General features: G+C 42.0%; 1 protein-coding gene across 2 annotated transcripts in view; it reads left to right on the top strand.

Annotated features, from left to right (window-relative positions):
* cblb (Cbl proto-oncogene B, E3 ubiquitin protein ligase) overlaps nt 1-22261 on the top strand; it is a 50887-nt gene that overhangs the window by 4680 nt on the left and 23946 nt on the right. The window contains exons 3-6 of one of the 2 annotated variants that reach the window (XM_034098673.1): nt 9145-9395; nt 14378-14524; nt 16575-16731; nt 19653-19774. In XM_034098673.1, coding sequence (XP_033954564.1) covers nt 9145-9395; nt 14378-14524; nt 16575-16731; nt 19653-19774 — 677 coding nt within the window. Of the gene's footprint in view, nt 1-9144; nt 9396-14377; nt 14525-15136; nt 16169-16574; nt 16732-19652; nt 19775-22261 lie in introns of those variants that run through there. The other variant, XM_034098674.2, reaches the window with a different exon arrangement.

Below are 22261 nucleotides of genomic sequence, written 5' to 3'. Positions count from 1 at the left end.
AGTGTTCAACAGCACCTACTGGTTAGTGTTCAACAGCACCTACTGGTTAGTGTTCAACAGCACCTACTGGTTAGTGTTCAATAGCACCTACTGGTTAGTGTTCAACAGCACCGTAGACAATTCAGTAATGGCATATTTTTTAGGGATTTCTGTTTTTCTGATAAATGAGAGAAAAGTGATTGAGTCCTATGTTCCTATCACCAAAAAGTACAATTTCCGTCTAAACTAAAGCTAAGTTTACAGGAATATAACTCAGTATTTTGTTAGTTGAAATAATTGTCTGATTATCTGGTGATGTAGGACAGCCACCTGGTTCATACCTCAGCAAATCTAAAGAGGATAAGAGAGGTCATTCTCAAGTGATGGGCTTCTCCGTCACCTTTCCCATTCGGCCTGCTCTAGTCTGGCTCCTTTTCAGGGATTGGGGTAGTTCTAAAGAACAACCAAAAAAACGTTTTTTCCCCCAAAATCAAATGTGACAACAATCAATTTCATTAATGGGAAACCCTAAAGATAAGAAAAATCATTGTTGTCATTTGTTCTACCTCGGGTAGGGGTATCTCAAACTCTGAGGGCCCTTCCTGCTGGACTAAAAGTAATACGATACATTATGGTATACTTTATTGTCCTTGTAAGGAAATCTGTTCCGGACCCTGTCTTGCAGTTCTACACACATTAAAAAAAAAAGCATACATACTACATGGTACCATGGGCGTAGGAAGCATCCTGAATGTGGGGGGGACATTTTTAACGAAAACAAAAATTGATTTCCGGTATTCTGGATACTAAACCTTGAGTTCATGTTCTAAAACATAATATTTGCATTGTGTATCATATGTTGACGCCGGGCTGTGTTTCAAAGCACTTGACTACACTCTGCCATTGTGTGTAAATAAATTACAATGATTTGAGGGTGCATTCAATCAATCAATCAATCAATCAATGTTTATTTATATAGCCCAATATCACAAATGTTACATTTGTCTCAGTGGTCTTCACAGTGTGTTCAGAATATCAGTATGACAATACGACACCCTCTGTCCTTAGACCCTCTGTCCTCAGACCCTCTGTCCTTAGACCCTCTGTCCTTAGACCCTCACATCGTACAAGGAAAAACTTCCAGAGAAAACCCAGTTTAAAGGGAACATGGGAGAAACCTCAGGGAGAGCCACAGAGGAGGGATCCCTCTCCCAGGACGGACAGACGTGCAATAGATGCTGTGTGTAAATCGAAAAGATAATACATTTGCAACATAGGTAGTCCAGATGTTTGGAAATGCATGTGTGTATAATAGGAAGATTAATCCACGAGGATGTCAGCAATCTTGTGGGAGCCATCAGGGAAGTAGTATGGTGAGAGTCTGGCAGGACCGCAGAGACAGGTTCAGCCACGACTCGAAGTCCAGGACTCAGATCCAGTGCTCAGGATAGAGGATCCAGGACACATGACCACAGCAACAGGATCAGCCTCGACTCAGGATCCCGGCGTATATATGGACACAAAAAAGAGATTTGGGGGAAGCTGGGTTAATCGGAACATGAGAGTACACAGGTACAAACAGCCAGAAAGACGGAGTAAGGTGCCCCCCCCAACAGTCCAAGCCTATAGCAGCTAAACTAACGTGTCTACATGCATGCACTCCCTTGGGATAGGTTGAGGGAAAAGGGTAGCAAGTAGGAAACAGAGGTGGAGAGGCACACAGGGAGAAAGGTCCTCACTGGAACCTGAATTGGTTAGAGGTAAGGAGTAGGTCTGTGGCTACGTTCCACACTCCCGGGCCAGGCGTTCTCTGCGACCTGTTACCCTCTAATAAACCTCGAGAGGTCAGAGAGGGGAAAGGTTTTGGATAAAGTTTTAAATATAAGATCTAAGTTGTTAGGATTTAAGTGAAAGAGTAAGAACTAAAATGTATAGGTGAAGAGGCACAACGTATCTACGTCAATGCACTCTTATTAGATTATTTTATGTTATCACTATAAGCTATATCAAAAAGGAAGGTCTTAAGCGCACTCTTAAAAACGGATAGGGTGTCTGCCGCCCGAACACAAACTGGAAGCTGATTCCACAAATGTGGAGCTTGATAAGAAAAGGCTCTGGCTCCCATTGTACTTTTAGAGATTCTAGGAACAACCAACAACCCTGCATTCTTGGAACGCAATGCCCTAGTAGGACAGTAGGGTATAATGAGTTCTTTAAGGTAAGATGGCGCCTGCCCATTAAGGGCTTTGTAGGCGAGAAGAAGAACTTTAAATTCTATCCTGTGTTCTATAGGGAGCCAGTGTAAGGCAGCCAGAACAGGAGTAATGTGGTCCCTTTTCCTAACTCTGGTTAGTACACGAGCTGCAGCATTTTGAATCAGCTGAAGCGACTTGACTGACTTCTTGGTACACCCTGATAATAATAATAATAATAATGCATTTTATTTATGGGCGCCTTTCAAAACTCTCAAGGACACCTTACAGAGCATAATTAAAGAAGAGCACACAGTAATACAAGACTTACAATTTTTAAAACAACAATCAGTTTAGCAGAGATTAAGAAATGGAATATGTCAGTTTAAAAAGGTGTGTTTTCAGGCTGGATTTGAAGGTTGGGAGTGAGTCCATATTGCGGATGTCTTGTGGGAGAGAGTTCCAGAGACGGGGGGCAGAGTGGCTGAAGGCTCTTGACCCCATGGTGGTCAGGCGGGCAGAAGGTACAGTGAGTTGGAAGGCAGAGGAGGATCGGAGAGTACGAGAGGGAGTGTACGTGTGAAGGAGTTCAGAGAGATATGGAAGTGCGAGAGTGTGATAATAAAGAGTTACAATAATCCAGCCTAGAAGTAACAAATGCATGGACTAGTTTCTCTGCATCGTTTTGAGGCAAGATATGCCTGATTTTTGCAATGTTACGTAGATGGAAGTAGGCGGTCCTTGAGATTGATTTTATGTGGGCGTTAAAGGATAAATCCTGATCAAATATAACACCAAGATTCCTTACAGTCTCACTGGAGGCCAAATTAATGCCATCCATAGTTAGTATATCTTTAGATAGTTTGTTTCGTAGATTCTTCGGGCCAAGTACAATAACTTCAGTTTTGGTCGTGTTTAACATCAAAAAGTTTAAGGTCATCCACGTTTTTAAGTCCTTGAGGCAGTCTTGAATTGTATTTAGATGATTAATTTCATCAGGCTTGATTGATAAATATAGTTGAGCATCCGCATAACAATGAAAGTTTACAGAATGATTCCTTATAATATTGCCTAACGGAAGCTGCAGTGTTTCCCCTATATACAAATAGTGGCGGTGCAGCGCCGCTGCTGAAATATGCGCGCCGCTGCTAGGGGGCGCCAGCCAGGTTACCCAAATATATATATATTTTTTACTTTTTTATTAAAATAATAATAAGTGGCGACCCTTTTTCATTTGTGATTGTTTGTTATGTGGATTTGTAGTATTTGTGTTACTGTATGTTCAATAAAAGTGTATTTTTGCAAAATATTGAGACATTGCCACTGTATGTACTAGGCAGGGCCGACTTTTGGTATAGGACACCAGATCTGGGGGGCGCTGCGCTGGTAGCTCTGGGAGGGAAAACAAATGTTTTGACCGTTGGGGCTCATCCTAATTTTCCGCCTTGATGTAACAACATTCATAATTAAGTAAATGTAACACCCTTTTCATCCCGGTTACACTTTCCATTTTCCCTGTACGATGGGCGCTGTAAGTGATGAAAGTGGGGGATGTTGGCCTGCAGCTCACAGCCAAAGTGCGAGCGAGCGAGCGAGGGAGAGAGAGAGGGCGCACCGGTACCGGCGCTGTTATTAGAATCTGGTGCTAGCTGCACTAACGGATATAAGAAGTAGATGTTTCTACAACCAGGGTGGAGAAGAGCTCTCCTGTCCGACTGAGAGGCTCAGTGAGCTAAAGGACTCTGAGTGTTTAGATAGTTCATTTTAGTCTAAGTTATCTCAGTGGGTCTCAAACGGTTTGCTCACAATTTATGTAAACACATATTTCCAAGGCACTCCTTTATAATTATTAGGATAAATAAAAACAGGTTTGAAATCATTCCAATGTATACTATAGGACAGTAATCCAAACATATCGTTTAAAGTTGGAGAGATACAAAGATATGCATAAATAAATAAATGTTAACTAGGTAAAATAAGATATGAATGAACAACAAAAATAAAATAAGTGACATTTATTTGTTATTGGCTATGGGTTATTGGTTATGTTCACATACTTATTTGATTATTAAAATGTAAACCGATCTTTTTCATATGGGTGTTTTAGAGTTGTACCCCTAGATCAGGTCTCTAGTAATTGTGTGCTCAAAGTGCACCAGATTGAACCATCTTACTTTAAAATGTTCAAAAAAATCTTCCCGGGGGGGGGGGCATATCCCCCTAGAGGATGTGATGGCCACCCCCCAATTAAAACAAGCTCATACAATACTGAATACATTTGAAGCCATTTTGACGTATATTACCTATGTCAACAAGTTTCTGTTTTTGTAGTGTATTTGCCTTTTGTAGAGATTTTTCATTTATTCTTTACATATAAAATCTCACCTAGGGCAGCAAATTGGCTAGAACTGGCCCTGGTACTAGGCCTCAAGAGCCTTTCTTGTGCTGACACATAGAAACAAATTGGCGGGGCGCACTTTGCACGCGCACACACTAAAACATTCCATGCGCTCCGCGCTCACATTACACTGGGCCCACGTGCCTTAGCACCGCTGCTATGACTCCATCCTAGGGGAAACGCTGGAAGCATATATAATGTGAACAAAATAGGTCAGAACACTGAGCCCTGTGGCACTCCATGGCTAACTTTGGTTTGCGTGGAATATTCATCGTTAACACGTACAAACTGAGAGCGTTCAGATGGATAGGACCTAAACCAGCCTAAAGCAGTTCCCTGTATGCCAACTAAGTGCTCTAGACTTTGCAATAGGATATCATGGTCGAAAGCAGAGGTGTGGACTCGAGTCACATGACTTGGACTCGAATCAGACTCGAGTCACCAATTTGATTACTTGAGACTCGACTTGACAAAATCACAAAACACTTGCGACTCGACTTGGACTTGAACACCAATGACTCGGGACTTGACTTGGACTTAAGCCTTCTGACTTGAGGTGACTTGATCATTTAATTCAGAGGTCTCCAACACGCCGATCGCGAGCTGCCGTTAGAAGAAAAGACTTCCGTCGGGGAGAGCAGAATCTTCATCCGCTCCTACTCTTGCTGAGAATCCTTGCAGGCAGGGGTGGGACTTTATTTAGCTGGGCCACCATGCGGCCAATCATATGCGAGGACACACTAGGATCATACCATTATGTGAAAGAAGGGTGGGGGGCACAGCAGGTGTAGTGGTACAGGCCAGCTGCACAGAGCGACGGGGAGACGGATTTAAATGCAAGTGCGTCGGAAAAAGTCAAGAAATGAGCAAAAACCGAAAAAATAAGCAGCATCTGGCTGCATTTCAGTGATGTTGGAGAAAGCAAAGCTGAGTGCAGGATTTGTAAAATGAAAATAACCTTTTTTGGTTACCTTTATTTTGGTAACCACTCAGGATTTACTGCCAGAGGTGGGAGAATTTCAGATCTTGTACTTGAGTACAAAAGTACCAGAGTGTAGGAATACTTGGTTACAATAAAAAGTCCTGCATTCAAAATGTTACAAGTAAAAGTAGAAAAGTATTAGCATCAAAATATAGTTAGAGCACCACCTGCAGAGGGATCTAGATGCAGGTGTTCTCTTCCCCATAGAGACCGCCTGGCTGCACATTATCCCTGGCATAAAGACAGATTGTGGGTCCCTTACAACATGTTGTACACAGTGATAAACATTCTGGTTTCCTCAACATCAGGGATCTTATACATTAAACTCCTTCTGAATCAAACCGTCACGGTAGCCTAACCTTACTGATCCCTCTTAAAATAGAAAAAAACACGTTACTTTACCAGCAGAGAGAAAATTGATTATTAAATTATGAATGTGACTAATAAAGAGCAATTTGATTATTAAGTATTATTCTGTTGATCGATGTCATTACATTTGGTGAAAAACACATAATGACTTGTTTATGACTCGTTTTGTCAAAGTTTAGGACTTGGACTTGACTTGAACTTGCCCAACCTGACTTGAGACTTGACTTGGACTTGAGCGCAAAGACTTGAGACTTGACTTGGACTTGCAAAACAATGACTTGGTCCCACCTCTGGTCGAAAGTATCAAATGCAGCACTGAGATCGAGCAAAACAAGAATAGAGACAAGTCCCTTGTCTGAGGCTATTAGAATGTCATTTGTGACTTTAACCAGAGCTGTCTCTGTGCTATGATGTGTTCTAAAGCCAGACTGAAAATCTTCAAATAAATCATTGTTTTTTAAGTAATCACACAACTGTTTTGCGACCGCTTTCTCAAGAATTTTTGAGAGGAACGGAAGATTAGAAATAGGTCTATAGTTGGCTAAAACCTCTGGATCGAGGTTGTGCTTTTTAAGAAGCGGTTTTATCACTGCTACTTTGAATGATTGTGGAACATAGCCTGATAATAAAGACATATTCATCATATTTAATAAAGAAGTGCTAATTAATGGAAAAACTTCCTTCAACAGCTTAGTTGGAATTGGGTCTAACATGCACGTTGATGGTTTAGAAGAGAGAATCATTGAATGTAATTGTTCAAGGTTAATGGCTGAAAAGCATTCTAGTTTACTATCTAGTGTAATACTAGAACTTACGTTTCCGGGAGCTGTTGATAACACTATACTGGTCAAAGGCAAGAGGTCATTAATTTTGTTTCTAAGAGTAACCATTTTATCGTTAAAAAAGCACATAAAATCATTGCTACTGAGTGCTATGGGAATAGAAGGCTCAGTGGAGCTGTGGCTCTCTGTCAGCCTGGCTACAGTGCTGAAAAAAAATCTTGCATTATTCTTATTCTCATCTATTAATGAAGAGTAGTAGGCTGCTCTCGCTTTACGCAGTGCTTTCTTATATTCATTGAGAGTAATATGCCAAATTAAACGAGATTCTTCAAGTTTAGTGGAACGCCATATCCTTTCAAGTTGTCTAGACTTTTGCTTTATTTTGCGGGTTTCGGCATTATGCCATGGAGCTAATCTATGTTGTTTTATTTTCTTCTTGTTCAAAGGAGCAACAGAGTCTAATTGTATTCGCTGCGCATCTGTAGCACTATCAACAACATGATCAATTTGGGGTGGTGTACATTTTGTATAAGTTTCCTCCCCTACATGCAGACATGCTAACGAGTTAAGTATTGGTGGAATCTCTTCCTTAAATGTGGCTATAGCACTAACAGATAGGTTTCTGCTGCAGGAGCTTTTGACTAGCATTGTGGATTTACAGCTAGGATGTATGGAGTCAGATCAGTCTCAATATTAATAAATGCACACAAGGATTCACAAATGTATTTCGGGATTTATATATAAATGACTCTCCACAAAAATATTTTTCAAAGCACACAAAATATTTATTGTTGCATATAAATGTAAAAAAATCCACAGATAAAAAAAGTTTCACAAATATAGGCATGTTTCTGACATATAAATGTTTTTTGTTTTAAGTAATGTAAAAGAAAACCACAATTAGTTATAATTTCCATAGTTTCCTGTTAAAAAAAATATGCATTTGTCATTTCCGTCAGGGAATTCTCAAAAAAACAAAACACAAATGCAGAGGTTCACAAGAAAAGCAGTTTAAATGCCCATTTTTTTACATTTATATACAACAATAAATATGTGTGAGTGCATTGAGAGATATTGTTGTGGAAGGTCGTTTATATATAAATCGCAAAATACATTTGTGAATCCTTCTGTGAGCATTTATTAATATTGAGACTGATCTGACTCCATACGATGTTAAGTTCACCTAGGAATGGTATCATTGACTTAAATGTTGCTCTTCTGTCTATATTGGTCACATGATGCCCCTTGACTGAAATGCTTCCTGTCCAATATCCCCACTGATTTCCTTAACACTCTAAACTGTCATTTCCCTTTCATCACTCACCTCAGCAACGGACCTCTCTCCACTGTCCCTGTGTTCTGCCTCTGACTCTCTCTCAAGCGCCTAGATGTCAAGAGAGGTGGTGAAGTGATCATTATTGATTGAGCAGTATACTCTTTCACATTGAATCATAACAAGTCATACTGAATGTAAATACAACTGACTCTAAAGTAAGTCCCAGTCAATCATTTCCATAATAGCTAGGGATGCTCCGATCGCAAATTTTGGGGCCGATCGCCGGAATCAGTATCGGCCGATACCGATCGCCGATCCGATCGAGTGGGCGGGGCCTAAATGAAAGATTTAAACATCACTTTAAATCTTCTATTTAAATTGATGTTAAAACTCAGTTAATGGGGCTCATTCACTGGAGCTTCCACAAACAACAATCAACTTAATTATTACATTCAAATGATGTACATTATTCAAGTTTACATTCACTATGGAGAATAACACGGGAGAGATGAGCGGAAGCTCTCTCTCTCTCTCTCTCTCTCTCTCTCTCTCTCTCTCTCTCATGCAGCTCACTGATCTAGTAATGAGTGACCCGACAGTGAAGAATAAATATATGTATAAGTAGTTTAGCTTGTTCCAGAGGTAGATACAATAGCTAAGTGTGTTAGGTCTAACTCTTGTGTGTTTCGCTCCGCTCACCGGTCCGGCGGGCGGAGCTGCAGGATTTCTGCTTCACACACGTTGCTTTCCGCTATTTTACTGTCTTCTTCGGACACCCTTAAAATAATGCCTGACCGGTGAAGCCATTTTGGCGAGCTTGTCTTGCCGCGCACATAGAAAAGTGTCATGTATTTTACGTCATGCGATCGGCTCTCGCGATCGGCATGTTTAGAGAGCACCGATCGATCCGTTGAGAGTGAGTATCGGCCGATCTCGATCGGTGACCGATCGATCGGAGCATCCCTAGTAATAGCTTACTCTTTACATATTTTACCATAGTTACATTTTAGAGTTTCCCTTTGAGCAGAGTAAGAGTTTGTTCAGTTAATAAGATTCAATCAATGTGATGCACCTTGGTGGCAGTGCCCTCTCAAATGTGTCATGTGTTAAACAAAGCATGTAAGAACATAAAACAAGCAGTAATTCATGTTTATTTTTTACCACAGGTCCGCCTCTGCCAAAATCCCAGACTCCAGCTGAAAAACAGTCCACCGTACATCCTGGATATCTTACCTGATGCCTACCAGCACCTGCGGCTCACTCTGGGGAAATATGAAGAGAACCAGAGACTCACACAGCTCAGTGAGAATGAGTTCTTCAAAGTCTACATTGATAGCCTTATGAGGAAATCTAAACGGGCCATCCGGCTTTTTAAAGAGGGAAAGGAGAGGATGTATGAGGATCAATCACAGGACAGGTAAGAGAACTTTTTTTATCTCCGTCGGTTTTTATTCTTCCCTTTTTCACTTTCTGACAATATTCATGCTATGTGGGTCACTGACTTGACCTCATTTGACCTCACAATGGAAAACCACTCAAATATTACAGATGAATTTACTACACTAGTTCTTAATTTAATTCAACGGACCAAGGTGCAGTCTGAACAGACCTGATGGAGCCGAAAGCAAACAGACTTGACTTTATAGAGCGGGAGCCCCTCGTAGTAAAGGGCACAAGAGTTACAAGGGAGTTAAATAGACGCTCTGAAAGTAGTTTGAAATATTAGGCTATAGATCTGTTTATTCTGATGGTGATGGTGATAGAATCTGACGGATGAAACCCTCTTTAATGGTCACACATGCCGAGCACACAGCACACGCAGTGACTAGGGGTGTAACGGTACACGTACCCGTACCGAAATTATTCGGTACGGGCCCGAACGAATATAACGTTAAACGTAAAAAATTGAGAACGTGAACAACTTTTTTGAAGTAATCTCAGGTGCTGCGTCGCAGCATTCAGAGTAATTTGCTCACATTGGGTTCAACGCGTCATAGAGCGACCAAGTCATTTCATTGGACGAGAGGCAAACTATGAGAGCTGGTCAGAGGGATGCGTTCAAATATAGTCAGTAATTTGAGGAACTGTCTAAATGGCGAACGCAGATAAAGTTGAGCTCGAAAATCCTCCAGCATCATTGAAGTCTCCGGTTTGGGAACATTTTGGTTTCGCAGTTACGTACAAGGATGACGGACAAAGACAGGTGGACCGAACCAAAGCTGTTTGTCGGCATTGTTCAACTACAATTGGTTACGCGGCTGGCAATACATCAAGCTTGCACACTCATTTGAAAAGGCATCACCCGAACGTGAATATCACCGGTACCAAAAGACTGAAGTGCAAACCCAACTCCCACTGGCATGTAAAGCCTCCACCACTCGCAAAAACTTCAGACCGAGCCAAAGCTATTACAAACGGCAAATATCCTTATGTTGCCATGTTAGCAAAGCACTACCTGGCTGTATCTGCTACTACCTCTGTCCCTAGCGAGAGGGTGTGTTCTCCACAGCAGGAGACATTGCTAATGCCAGCAGATCTGCCCTTTCGTCAAACAATGTGGACAAGTTCATCTTTCTTTAAAGAAACATGAAAATACAATGACAAGCAAGTCATAATGTCAAACTGGCTGCTTAGGTACTAGTACAGTAAAGTTCAAATACAGATTATTTCAGTTCATCGAAATGCTGCACCTTAATGTTTATTTTATTATATTTTGTATTTATTTGAGTGAATACATTATTCACAGTTTAATAATAATAAAAATATATATATATGTTTTGTGATAATTTTTTCTGCTGTACCGAAAACGTACCGAACCGAACCGTGACCTAAAAACCGAGGTACGTACCGAACCGAAATGTTTGTGAACCGTTACACCCCTAGCAGTGACATGTGGCCTCTACATTTGACCCATCCTAGTAGTAGGAGCAGTGGGCAGCTATTGTACAGCGGCCGGGGAGCATTGAGAGTGCGGGGGGGAAGGCGGATGTTGATGATGATCCTAGGTGAGTGGTTTCACCAGGGTTACAGGAAGGAAACCACAGTAATTTGCACGCTACAACATAATACACAGATTTGGGTTTGTGGCATGTGTTCTTTTGTTCCATCCTCCCACTATGATGGAGATGTGTTAGACATGACCCTGAGTGACTCAGATTAAATAGAGAGTGGGAGGTGGAGATGGAAAAGAAGAAGAGAGGAGAGTCAGAGGGAGATTAGAGAGCAGGGGCATATTTAGCAGAAAGTAAATGGTACATTCAATTTTGGTTATCTGTGTAAAGCAGCCTCAGCTGCAGCACTTGCTTTTATTGTATGCTTTATCATAGCATTTAAAAAATGGCATGTTACTGTATCACTGGGATAGTCAATTATCTATGGGCTCAGAACAGTCTCATAATACACACTGCACACAGAAGGATTCACACTTGTATTTCATGATCCTCAAAAAGGATTCACACTTGTGTTTTTCAATGCACACAAATGTCCAAAATCCAAATACAGAAAAAAGTTGTACATATGTATTTTTGATCTACACATATTTGTTTTCCGTTTAAAACCTCTGCACCTGCAAACACAAACCGCTCTCTGTGCACGGATCGCTGTGCACGGATCGCTGTGCATTCGTGTGTGGGTTTTTTGAGACTCTCCTGACGGTCAGCCGATTCGTACTTGTAATTTGTTCTATCTATAGCCAATCAGATGTCTCCTTCATTCTAAGCCAATCACATGAGCGCGCCCCCACGAGGGTAGATTTCTTGCGTTCATGACGTAGCGCTTCATATACACATTTTGCGCTTTCCGGAGCTGACAGGTCCATGGAGCCTGCCTGCAGGCGCTAATCTCAGGACCGTAGTATAGTCGTCTTTATTTTTACGGTATTATTATTCAAAGATAAATAAGGAAGTGTGTGTTATATTAGATGGCAGAGAGGTTTCAGCTCCGATTATTAAATCAAAGAGGCTTTTTGGAGAAATGAGCTCGAGTGCTCTAGAATTTGAAAATACACAACCGGAAAAAATCTGCCACTTCCTCACAGAGCCCCTCCTCCAACACACACGAACGCGCACATGACCAATGAGGGCACGAGATAAGTTTGTGCACAGATGGAAGGCTGACAGGCAGGTAGGCCATCCAGTTACTTTAGCCAGGCCGGCTAAAATGATTGGTCGTGCTTTTTACTAGGGATGCTCCGATCGATCGAGATCGGCCGATACTCACTCTCTACCGATCGATCGGTGCTCTCCAAACATTTTAATTGTCTGGTATTTGTAATAATATTCCCTAAAAGGCACAATCACCACGAACACGGCTAAAGGGTTAAGTACAGTAACTACAACTAGCTAACGTTGTAGCCTAGCAGAGTGGACAAGTTGCTGTTAGCTGATAGTGAGGCACGTACCTGTCCATCAAAGTGACCACGCCCTAATTATGCAACAACTTTAAGACCTAATATAAATAAAAGGGATTGTTAGAAAACAATTCACTCACAGATTCATAATCATGAAGGTGGAATATAACTATATCCATAATAATATTTATTGCTTCCAGGGGTAGACGTTTTTTCCGCTGTAAAGTTGGGCATCTTAACATGGAGGTCTATGGAAATTGCTCCTTTCTGCAGTCATCGCCTATCGGCCAATATATTAACTGCAGTTTGTGTGGCGCCAGGAGATGCTTAATATTATATAAAATCTCCCCTGGAATATAAGAACCCTGGAGGAATTCCATACATTGCAGCAGATATAAACCAAGAGACATAAAGAACATGTAGAGTAGTAATAATGTTATGAGATCATGTTTCATTTACTACACATTTTAGGGATATAACAGTCACCACAAGACAGTTTTCCATGTGGTCATGTTGCATGTGACCGATGTGATATCAGTGTTTCCCACAGATCTGAAATATACTTGGGGGGGGTGGTGGTAGCGGGTTGAGGTGACGTGCAACAACATTACATGAATAATGTAATGTAAGGTTAATGAATTAACATGAACCTTTATGTTGGTCGCTTGTTAGCAGACCATGGCCGTGACCATGGCCGTGACCATGACGACCAGGCCATGGCAGAGCGAACAGGTACAGGCAGGGCTCATAGTGATAGCCCTCTAGTTTAAATCTACTACCTACAAATAAACATATGGACTTACGGGTTACTATTTAGAAAAAAATGGTAAATGTATTTAGGAACCTATCAATGTGATTCTAAGTGGGGGTGGACATCAAATCCTCTAGGGGGTCCGGGGGAATGCTCCCCCGGTAAGATTTGTTTTTACATTTTGGAGTTAAATGCATCAATCTGGTGCATTTTGAGGGGGCAATAAAGAGACTAGATCTATGGGAACACCCATATGAAACAGAACTGTATACATTTAAATAATCAGAAAAATCACAAGAACATTGCCATAACCAATAACATACCATATCCAATATGAAAAATAGTTGTGAGTGTGTCTGTGCTCCTGAACCAGCCTCTCCTGTCTCCCTCCTCTTCCCCCTGCTCCTCTCACTCCTCTCCCCCCTGCTCCTCTCCCTCCTCTCCCCCCTCTCCCCCTGCTCCTCTTTGAGGCAGCAGCAAAGACTAGTTTTAGCTCTCAACAAGTTTTAAAAGTGTATCTTACCTTTTTTCACCTAGTTAACATTAACTTTTTTTATTCATGCATATTTGACTAATCACTCCCCCCTCAAATGGAAATATGTGTTTACATAAATGGTGACCAAACCGTTGGAGACCCACTGAGAACTTAGACTAAGTTAACTATCTAAACGCTCAGAGTCCTTTACCTCACCTGAGCTGAGCTTATCCCGAGCTTGAATGACACACAGAGACCAATCAAGGGCTTTGATTTATGATCTGTATGACAGTGGCCATGTCGGCAGGCCACATCATGTGGACAGCCAGTCACCCTGTGTGAGGCAGGCCACTTAACAGGCCAGGCCATCGGGAAACCCCCCGGTCCTCCCGATGGCCAGTCCGGGACTGGGTACAGGAGGCTTAGAGCGAGGGATCATTGTCCACAAGTTAATCGATCGCAGATGGCGTCGTGGTCACAGACGAATACAAAAAAACAAAAACATAAAAGGGTCGTACATTCTCTGACACTATCCCAATATACAATACATCAACTTAGAGGAATGATTTACATAAGCAAATATAAATAAACTGTATCAATATTACAACATGTCTCAAAGCCTGGAAAATAAGTAACAGCAAAGGCCTTTGTAAGGTGTTGTATATCCAGGCTTTCCCACACATAGACTACTTGGACGGGCCGCCCAGGTATATTAACGGCCGCCCAAGTATATTTCGGTTTTACATTTTCGGTAAATCTGCACTTAACAAAATGTGCAATGTGTTAGATATAACTATTTCTCTCTTGTGGCCTGCTCTTCTGCAGGAGGAACCTGACCAAGCTGTCTCTGATCTTCAGCCACATGCTGGCTGAAATAAAAGCCATCTTCCCTGGAGGACAGTTCCAGGGGGACACGTTCCGGATCACCAAAGCTGATGCTGCGGACTTCTGGAGGAATTTCTTTGGAGAAAGGTAAGCTTCAACTCATCCAGGCGTCTCCTTTGCAGCCTTTATTGGTAAATCAATATTTCATTTAGATAGACAATGAGAAGCTCTGAGTGGAGACGTTTCTCTTTTTTTATTTCCAGGATATTACCACTTCCATACCACTGGGACTTCAAACACAAGCTGTTTCTTAAGATAATGACACACGCACACACAAACATAAGTACATAAGTGTGCTTACAATAACGGAGTTATCTTTATTAGCTGCTATATAGTGCCCCTGACTGTTATCTGGGGTGTAGGGGTGTACTGTAGGTCAATGCACTATCCTATGTGATATAGAGCTTTCTTTATGGCCCTAGAGTTTCAGTTCTAGTCCTAACCGACAGACCGTGGAGGCTATCTGTTCAATAGAGCCTTTCCCTTGACCTTTTATCTTATTTATTACTACCCTTTTATTTATTTATTTTGTATTGTTTGTTTTTTACTGCTTTTTATTCATTCTACCGTGTTGTGTACTGTTTATTTTTGTTCCATGCTAAATGCCTGTAGCACTTCGGGATCTGAACTCAGATATGAAGCGCATTATAAATTAAACCCATTTTTGTTATTATTATTATTATTATTATTATTATAACCATTGCCTCTCCTCTCCTCCCCTGTCTCCTGTTGGCAAACAGCCTTATAGCTTTAACATTCTTTCCTCACAGCCGTGTTTTGGTATGACCATGATAGTTGATCAAAACGATATCTCCTTCAGATAATAACAGGACCAAGCAGACACACAGTGTCAGAGAGCAGTAAGGACACCAGAGTCCATCTCATCAGGTAGAGGCCCTGCACATCCCTTCCTGCTTGGAGCAGAGCTGCTTTGACTGGTTATAGAGTGTTGATTATTCTCTTAGGAATAGTTAAATATTGAGGAGTGAGCAAGAGAAACTCAGAGTAGGTTGGGCAGGAGCTTTATCACTTTATTGCTCTAATCTTCCACTTTATTCCACTAATCTTCAGTGTGTGCCTGCCATCAGTTGGAGCTCTCCAGAGTTCTACTTGTGTTCCGAGTCCTTGCTCCAAAAGTTTCATTACACTATGTACTGTTGATTTCCATGAATTGCAAATGGTCAGTACCGAATGCCTCAATTGCTTCAGTTGTTAGGTGAAGACCAACTCCACTGTCATGACGTCATAGATATGACAAGTGTCCACACTGGAGTGTTCTTGAATGATAGCTATATTAAAAAGCTTTGCACTCAAACACAGATTGTGACTAGCGAGACGTCTCTTGTCGGCTTCTGTAGAGGTCTCCCCTTTAATGCAAACACACCTTTCTGTATTTGCTGCAAAGCCACATTTATGGCTACAGATAAATTCATCTCTCTGCCAATGTCTTTTCCTAGTTATTTTTCTCTGTGTTCCCGCACAGAATCAGGCATTTGAGTGTTAAATTGTTGCTGCAATAACTTTTAACTATGTCACAAAGTAGCATGTTTGATAATTGAGGCTGCTCTTCAGTCACCATATTCTCCATTTGGTAATTGAACATTTGGCAAAAGGGCCATTCCTCCCGTACCTGCAGTCAACTTGTGGATGTGTCCTTGGGCAAGATACTGAACCCGGAGTTACCCCCGATGGCCAACCCTAGAGCATTTGGCACTGCTCTGCATGAATGAGGTGTGAACGGGTGAATGACTCGTAGTATGTAGTGCGTTGATGGTTCCTAAAGACCTGAGAAAGCGCTATATAAGTAGAGTCCATTTAAGTCCACCCTGTTATGCTTATTCTTAATGGAAACTGATCATTTTTGGTAAAAATATTGTTCATCTTTAATATTATTAATATTTAATGTATCAAATATATTTTCTGTTTTACTTCCCCAAGTGCTAGCTTGATTATCGTCACACAAGTAGCAATACCAAAGTCTAGCATAACACGTCCAGCCTGTTACTATTTCCCCAGTAACAGTAATACTACATTTTGACCATAATGTCATAATGGACCAAAATATTGACTTTAACAAGGTATAGATTGACTTTAACAAGGTATGATTTATGATGATGATTTGATGCTTTTTTTGTAGGACAATAGTGCCTTGGAAGGTCTTCCGTCAGTGCCTCCATGAAGTGCATCCCATCAGCTCGGGTCTGGAGGCCATGGCCCTCAAATCCACCATCGACCTCACCTGCAACGACTACATCTCTGTCTTTGAGTTTGACATTTTCACACGCCTCTTCCAGGTTGGTCATACTAAACTAAGGATCCTACAGAGATATGTTTTCTACTATACTGTTTTCAGATCATAAAAGGTTTGGGCATTTGCATGCGGTTCCTCTAGTTTGTTGTTTTGTTTTGCACACTTCTAACATGCCAGACATATGCTGTCAAATTACCGATAGAAATGTGGCTCTTAATTGTAATGTTTGACTTTACAATTTGTTTTTAATGTTTTATGATAATAGGAGGAACAGAAAACCTGGAAACACAATGCTTAAAAATGTTGGTGTCTTCATTACATGTGTTCCAATCCACTTGCAGTTTTAACATAAGAAAAAGATGCAAAGCCTATCAGATCGTATCATATTATAATGATGTGCCTTTATGTGTGTGTATCTAAGTTTCAAGTGAACCCCAAGTGAAGGAGTTCAAGTATCTCAGGGTCTTGTTCTCGAGTGAGGGAACAATGGAGCGTGAGATGGGCCGGAGAATCGGAGCAGCGGGAGCGGTACTGCAGTCGCTTTACCGCACCGTTGTGACGAAAAGGGAGCTGAGCCAGAAGGCAAAGCTCTCTGTCTACCGGGCCATGTTCGTTCCTACCCTCACCTATGGTCATGAAGGATGGGTCATGACCGAAAGAATGAGATCGCGGATACAAGCGGCCGAGATGGGTTTTCTCCGCAGGGTGGCTGGTGTCTCCCTTAGGGATAAGGTGAGAAGTTCGGTCATCCGGGAGGGACTCGGAGTTGAGCCGCTCCTCCTTCGCGTCGAAAGGAGCCAGTTGAGGTGGTTCGGGCACCTAGTTAGGATGCCACCTGGGCGCCTCCCTAGGGAGGCGTTCCAGGCACGTCCAGCTGGGAAGAGACCAAGGGGTAGACCTAGGACCAGGTGGAGGGATTATATCTCTTCGCTGGCCTGGGAGCGCCTTGGGATCCCCCAGTCAGAGCTGGTTGATGTCACCAGGGAAAAGAAAGTTTGGGGCTCTCTGCTGGAACTGCTACCCCGCGACCTGACCACGGATAAGCGGGAGAAGACGGATGGATGGATGGATGGATGGATGGATGGATGGATCTAAGTTTCAATTATTTTGCCGACCCGAGAAAGTGCAGTGCTGAGTGTGAAGTTTTTTTGTACCACTGGTTCTGTAGAAAACTGTAACATCTCAGTCCCCCAGCCAGACTCTGATTAACGTCAGGTCAAAGCTAGGGCAAACATATTTAATGTGGCTTCGACTTCTTTAAGACCTTAACATTTTCTCGGGAACATTTGCACTCATGGTGCATGGACTGCAGCGCGGCGACCGTGCTACTGCAAATCTGCTTGGACTAGATATATTGTGAAAATATCTGACTGTCCACTTAAGCGCAAACTTTGTAGGATCTACTCCAAATACTGCTTGAGTTTGAAGACAGCAGAAGTATCTGACAGTGGATAGTTTTGGTTAGTTTAGTCAGATGTAGTCTTTTATCCAATTGGAATCCATATGGATGTCAGCCTTATGATTGGCTGCTGAGGAGTCCTGATGGGAGGCAGGTCTGGGATCAGAGGGCCAGCATGACAGTGAGAATGACTGGGTGAAGAAAGTAGGAAACTTTCTGACAATTCATCATGATTATGTACTGCAATCCTCTCAGGAGACATCTTCGCGTTGGGAAAGGTCTTGTGTTGTAAAACTACAGCTGTTTCTATGCTTTTTCAGTGGTGTGTGCATAATGTGTTCACGAGCTGTAGGTCATTACATTGCTGCTGCTTCCATGCACATGTGATCTCCTTCCTCTTTGGGCCATTATCCAGTTTACGGCTCAAATCAACAACAGAGTGGTCAGGCCCGGAGACAGCTCCACTACCCATGAGCTTTTATTTCCTCTACTAAGTGAGGGAAAGCCCATCCTTGTCCCTGGGGAGTTTCAGCTAACAGGCAGGATGGTGGAGAAAGTGTTGGCTACCTTTGGGTCAACTGGCCACTTTCCCTGAAGTCCTCCCAACACAATGACCCACAGCTTTATGCTCTTAAGGAAGGCATCTGATGTGAACAGCTTATCTGTCAATAGCAATATTCTTTTTTTAATATCTACATATTAATGCAGAATCTTTGGATTCAGACAACTTAGTTATTGTCATTCAGAAAAAAAACATTCGAGCTGGCAGGTGAGGAAATGCAGAGGCTTGGTTGTTTTTGCTTGGCTGTGCAGATTGTAGTCAGATGTCGAGTTCTCTTACGCAGCGTCCACACAGCGGCGTGCGTTGAAGCTTGCCGGCGGGCGTGTCTGAAACTCGACCAACAACCAATCACATGAATCTCCCGCCCCGGACACACAAGCAGCGGTTTGATTGGCTAGAGCTTGTACTGGCATATGATTTGATTGGCTGACGCTGCCGCCGAAGCTTCAAAAGTTGAACATTGCTCAACTTTTGCAGCGAGCAACGCGAGCAAAGTGAAGCAACGCTCCCACAATGCAGTTCGGCAAAGTGTGACGTCACCCCATTCAAAGTGAATGGGCAGAAGCGTTGAAGCTTCAACGCACGCCGCCGTGTGGACGGGCCGTTAGAGTTCTATTTAGTCTTTCCTGCTAAGCAGTCAAGTAAACATACTTTAATGTTATCTAGTTCTCTTTTTGACCTCTGTTTAATTTGTTCTGCAGGAAACCTAGACTAGTCATATTGATCCAAACACTACTGGCTATAAGCTGCTCCCGAAATGCTTATCTTGCTAGATATAATGAACCTCAGACTCTGAATCCTCTCTTATTCAGTTAATATTTGTAATCATTTGACGGCAGCCAAATAATTCAGTTTCAGTGTCAACATACTATAAAATTAATATGTATCTCTTATACAGGCCCATTTCCACGACTGGTAATGGCTTGTGCTTTAAGCATGGATAATAAATGTACAGTTGATATTATTATTTTAGGTAAATCAACATTTGGATTGTGTTTTTCAGCCATGGGGATCAATTCTGAGAAACTGGAACTTCCTGGCAGTGACGCACCCCGGCTACATGGCTTTCCTTACCTATGATGAAGTTAAAGCCAGACTGCACAAGTACATCAACAAGCCTGGCAGGTATGGTGACTGTGTGTATTTTAAATGTTTTGTTTTTTTTCTGGCAGAAAAGCGCAAGCAGTTCGCTTCATCAAAAAATCCATCTCTGTAAAGTTCAGAGGTATTCAGCTTGAAGCCTTCCGAGTGGCTGCATGCTGAGCGGTCTAATTATGGCGCATTTCCACTACAGCGCGGTTTAAGCGTGCCCGGCCCATTTTTGGTTGCGTTTCCACTCGGCGTAGTTCCGGCTACGGGGTACTTTTTCACAGTTTTCTGGCTCGACCGTGATGTAATTGTAATACACGTTCAAAATGATGCCGAAGTAACAACACACTGATACCGGTTAGTACAAACCATGAGTTAATGCTTTGACAAGTCTGCAGACAGACGGCAGAGAAACACCTTTTCAAATGCGTGTTTTCTGAATGGAGATCGGCTAAGCTAACGCAGTATATGCTCTGACCGTCCACATTCACAACAACGGCCTACAGATATAAATAAACCAGCGACTGTATTCTCCATGACACAGGCAGTCTGGGGTTTGTACTTGTTTCACTTGTGTCTATTGTCTGAACAGATATGAAGAGCTGTGAGGGCTAACGGGTAACGGCTGATGTTGGTTTTGTGGTTCGCATTGAAGATGACGTCACGGCTCCGCCTACACTGCGTTACTATAGTTACTGCCCCAGCTACTAAACGGTAATGGGAACGAAGCATAAAGTGAGCCTGGCCTACCAAGGCCTAGCGAGGCCTAGCCATACTAAGCCGAGCGAGGCCCTGCAGTGGAAAAGCACCATAAGCGCTCTGAGAAATGACGCTTCTCTCTCGGCTGCGTGCTCATTGGGAATTTAAAAGAAATGAAAAGAAAACGCTGGCACTCTGAAAAGACGATATGCAAACTCAGCCAAAGTCATTATTTGAATGATGGTATAATAACTTCATTTAGGATTTCTGAATTTAGGGTTTTTTCATCACTATATGTCGGTATGCAGGTGATATAAAACAATGGGAACTCTATGCTTTACCCTGATTGAGTATTAATATACCTGATGTGTTGGGCCGTCTTAGTCCTGAAGTCACTGGAACTTTGGTTTGCTGACACATTAGCCATTGAGATTTTTTTTATTTCACTGGCGAATGAATATAAGATGGACCTAATAGACAGACAACCCATTTTTACACATGCAATGTAACCCTTAATTACCTTGACATGATCCAAAGGGGATTTATGTGAGAACGCAAATGTCCATCACACTGAACTTCAAATATCCCCCTTTGCAACTCAAATGAGCTCTGTTCAAGGTCATTGCTGAGGCTCGTGCTGGATCAGAGTTGGTTTAACTTGTTCGGCCCTCTAAGAACCTGTTTGCTTTTCCACTGACTGGAGCCCAGGAGGAGCCCGGCATGATGTCACTGCTGTTTTTCTCAGGCCTCACAGATATCCCTCATAACAACTATGGCTAGAGTTGTGCTCACGTCGTTTTAATTACTTAGACAGCCAGATCAAATTGCGAGCAAAATGTTTACTCTCCCAGAACCACTCTCGAGTTATCATTGTACTTATCATTAACTGCAGTTCTTTGTCTAAATCCCGCCCCAGCCTCTGATGTAAGCCACCAACATATCCACCGGCAATTGAACCAATTTTCAGGTCTGAGGGTCCGTGCCTCTGCAATATGCAAATATGTTACAGGGGACATCATTCATTTGAAACCTCCCTTCCTTTTCTAACCCACTATCACTTACAAAAGATAACATGCATACTGTAAACAAATATTGAGGAAACAATAGACACAAATAATATCTAAATAGACTGTATTTGCTTTAAAATGATTTATCTTTGTAAGTGTCTTAGCTCTACACAGTAATATTTGTAAAACAAAGAATTGGTTGTGCCCATATTTTTTTCCATAAGTTTGTTTTTTGTTGCGGTTTGATCAGATTCGATTGGCTTTTGATTGATTGGCCTGGTGTCCAATCAACATCTTCTGATTTGGTTTTTGAATTAAATTCTGAAAATGTGTGACATAAACTGTTTCCTATAATGTCATGATAGAAATATTGAATTTACAAAAAAAGAACTCTCTTGGGCAAATCAGCAGAAATCAGCCAGAAGTAAATACTGTTTATGAATTTGTCCAATTTGCACATGGGATTATAGTAGTCATAAACGGGCTGTCACACCTCTGAGCCTTCATCTCACACACAGTCCCAAAGCTACTTATTACTACTTTATCATCTCACAAACACTTCACCGCCTCGAGTACTGTAGCTTGAGAGATACATATTTTTATAAAACAGTTCTTAATAATACTTTGCCTTGTCTTTGTCTGGTTCTCTAGCCGGAGCTGAGCTCTGCATGCCTTGTGTTTAGTGCGGCCACATGTAGAGCTGAGCAAGTAATGTGTGGAGGAGGGCTGACACACACACACACACACACACACACACACACACACACACACACACACACACACACACACACACACACTTAGTTAACTTGGGACTAGT

The sequence above is a fragment of the Pseudochaenichthys georgianus genome, chromosome 14 (genome assembly GCF_902827115.2).
Source record: "Pseudochaenichthys georgianus chromosome 14, fPseGeo1.2, whole genome shotgun sequence".
Classification (NCBI taxonomy): Eukaryota; Metazoa; Chordata; class Actinopteri; order Perciformes; family Channichthyidae; genus Pseudochaenichthys; species Pseudochaenichthys georgianus.
This window is presented reverse-complemented; position numbering and strand designations above follow the sequence as displayed.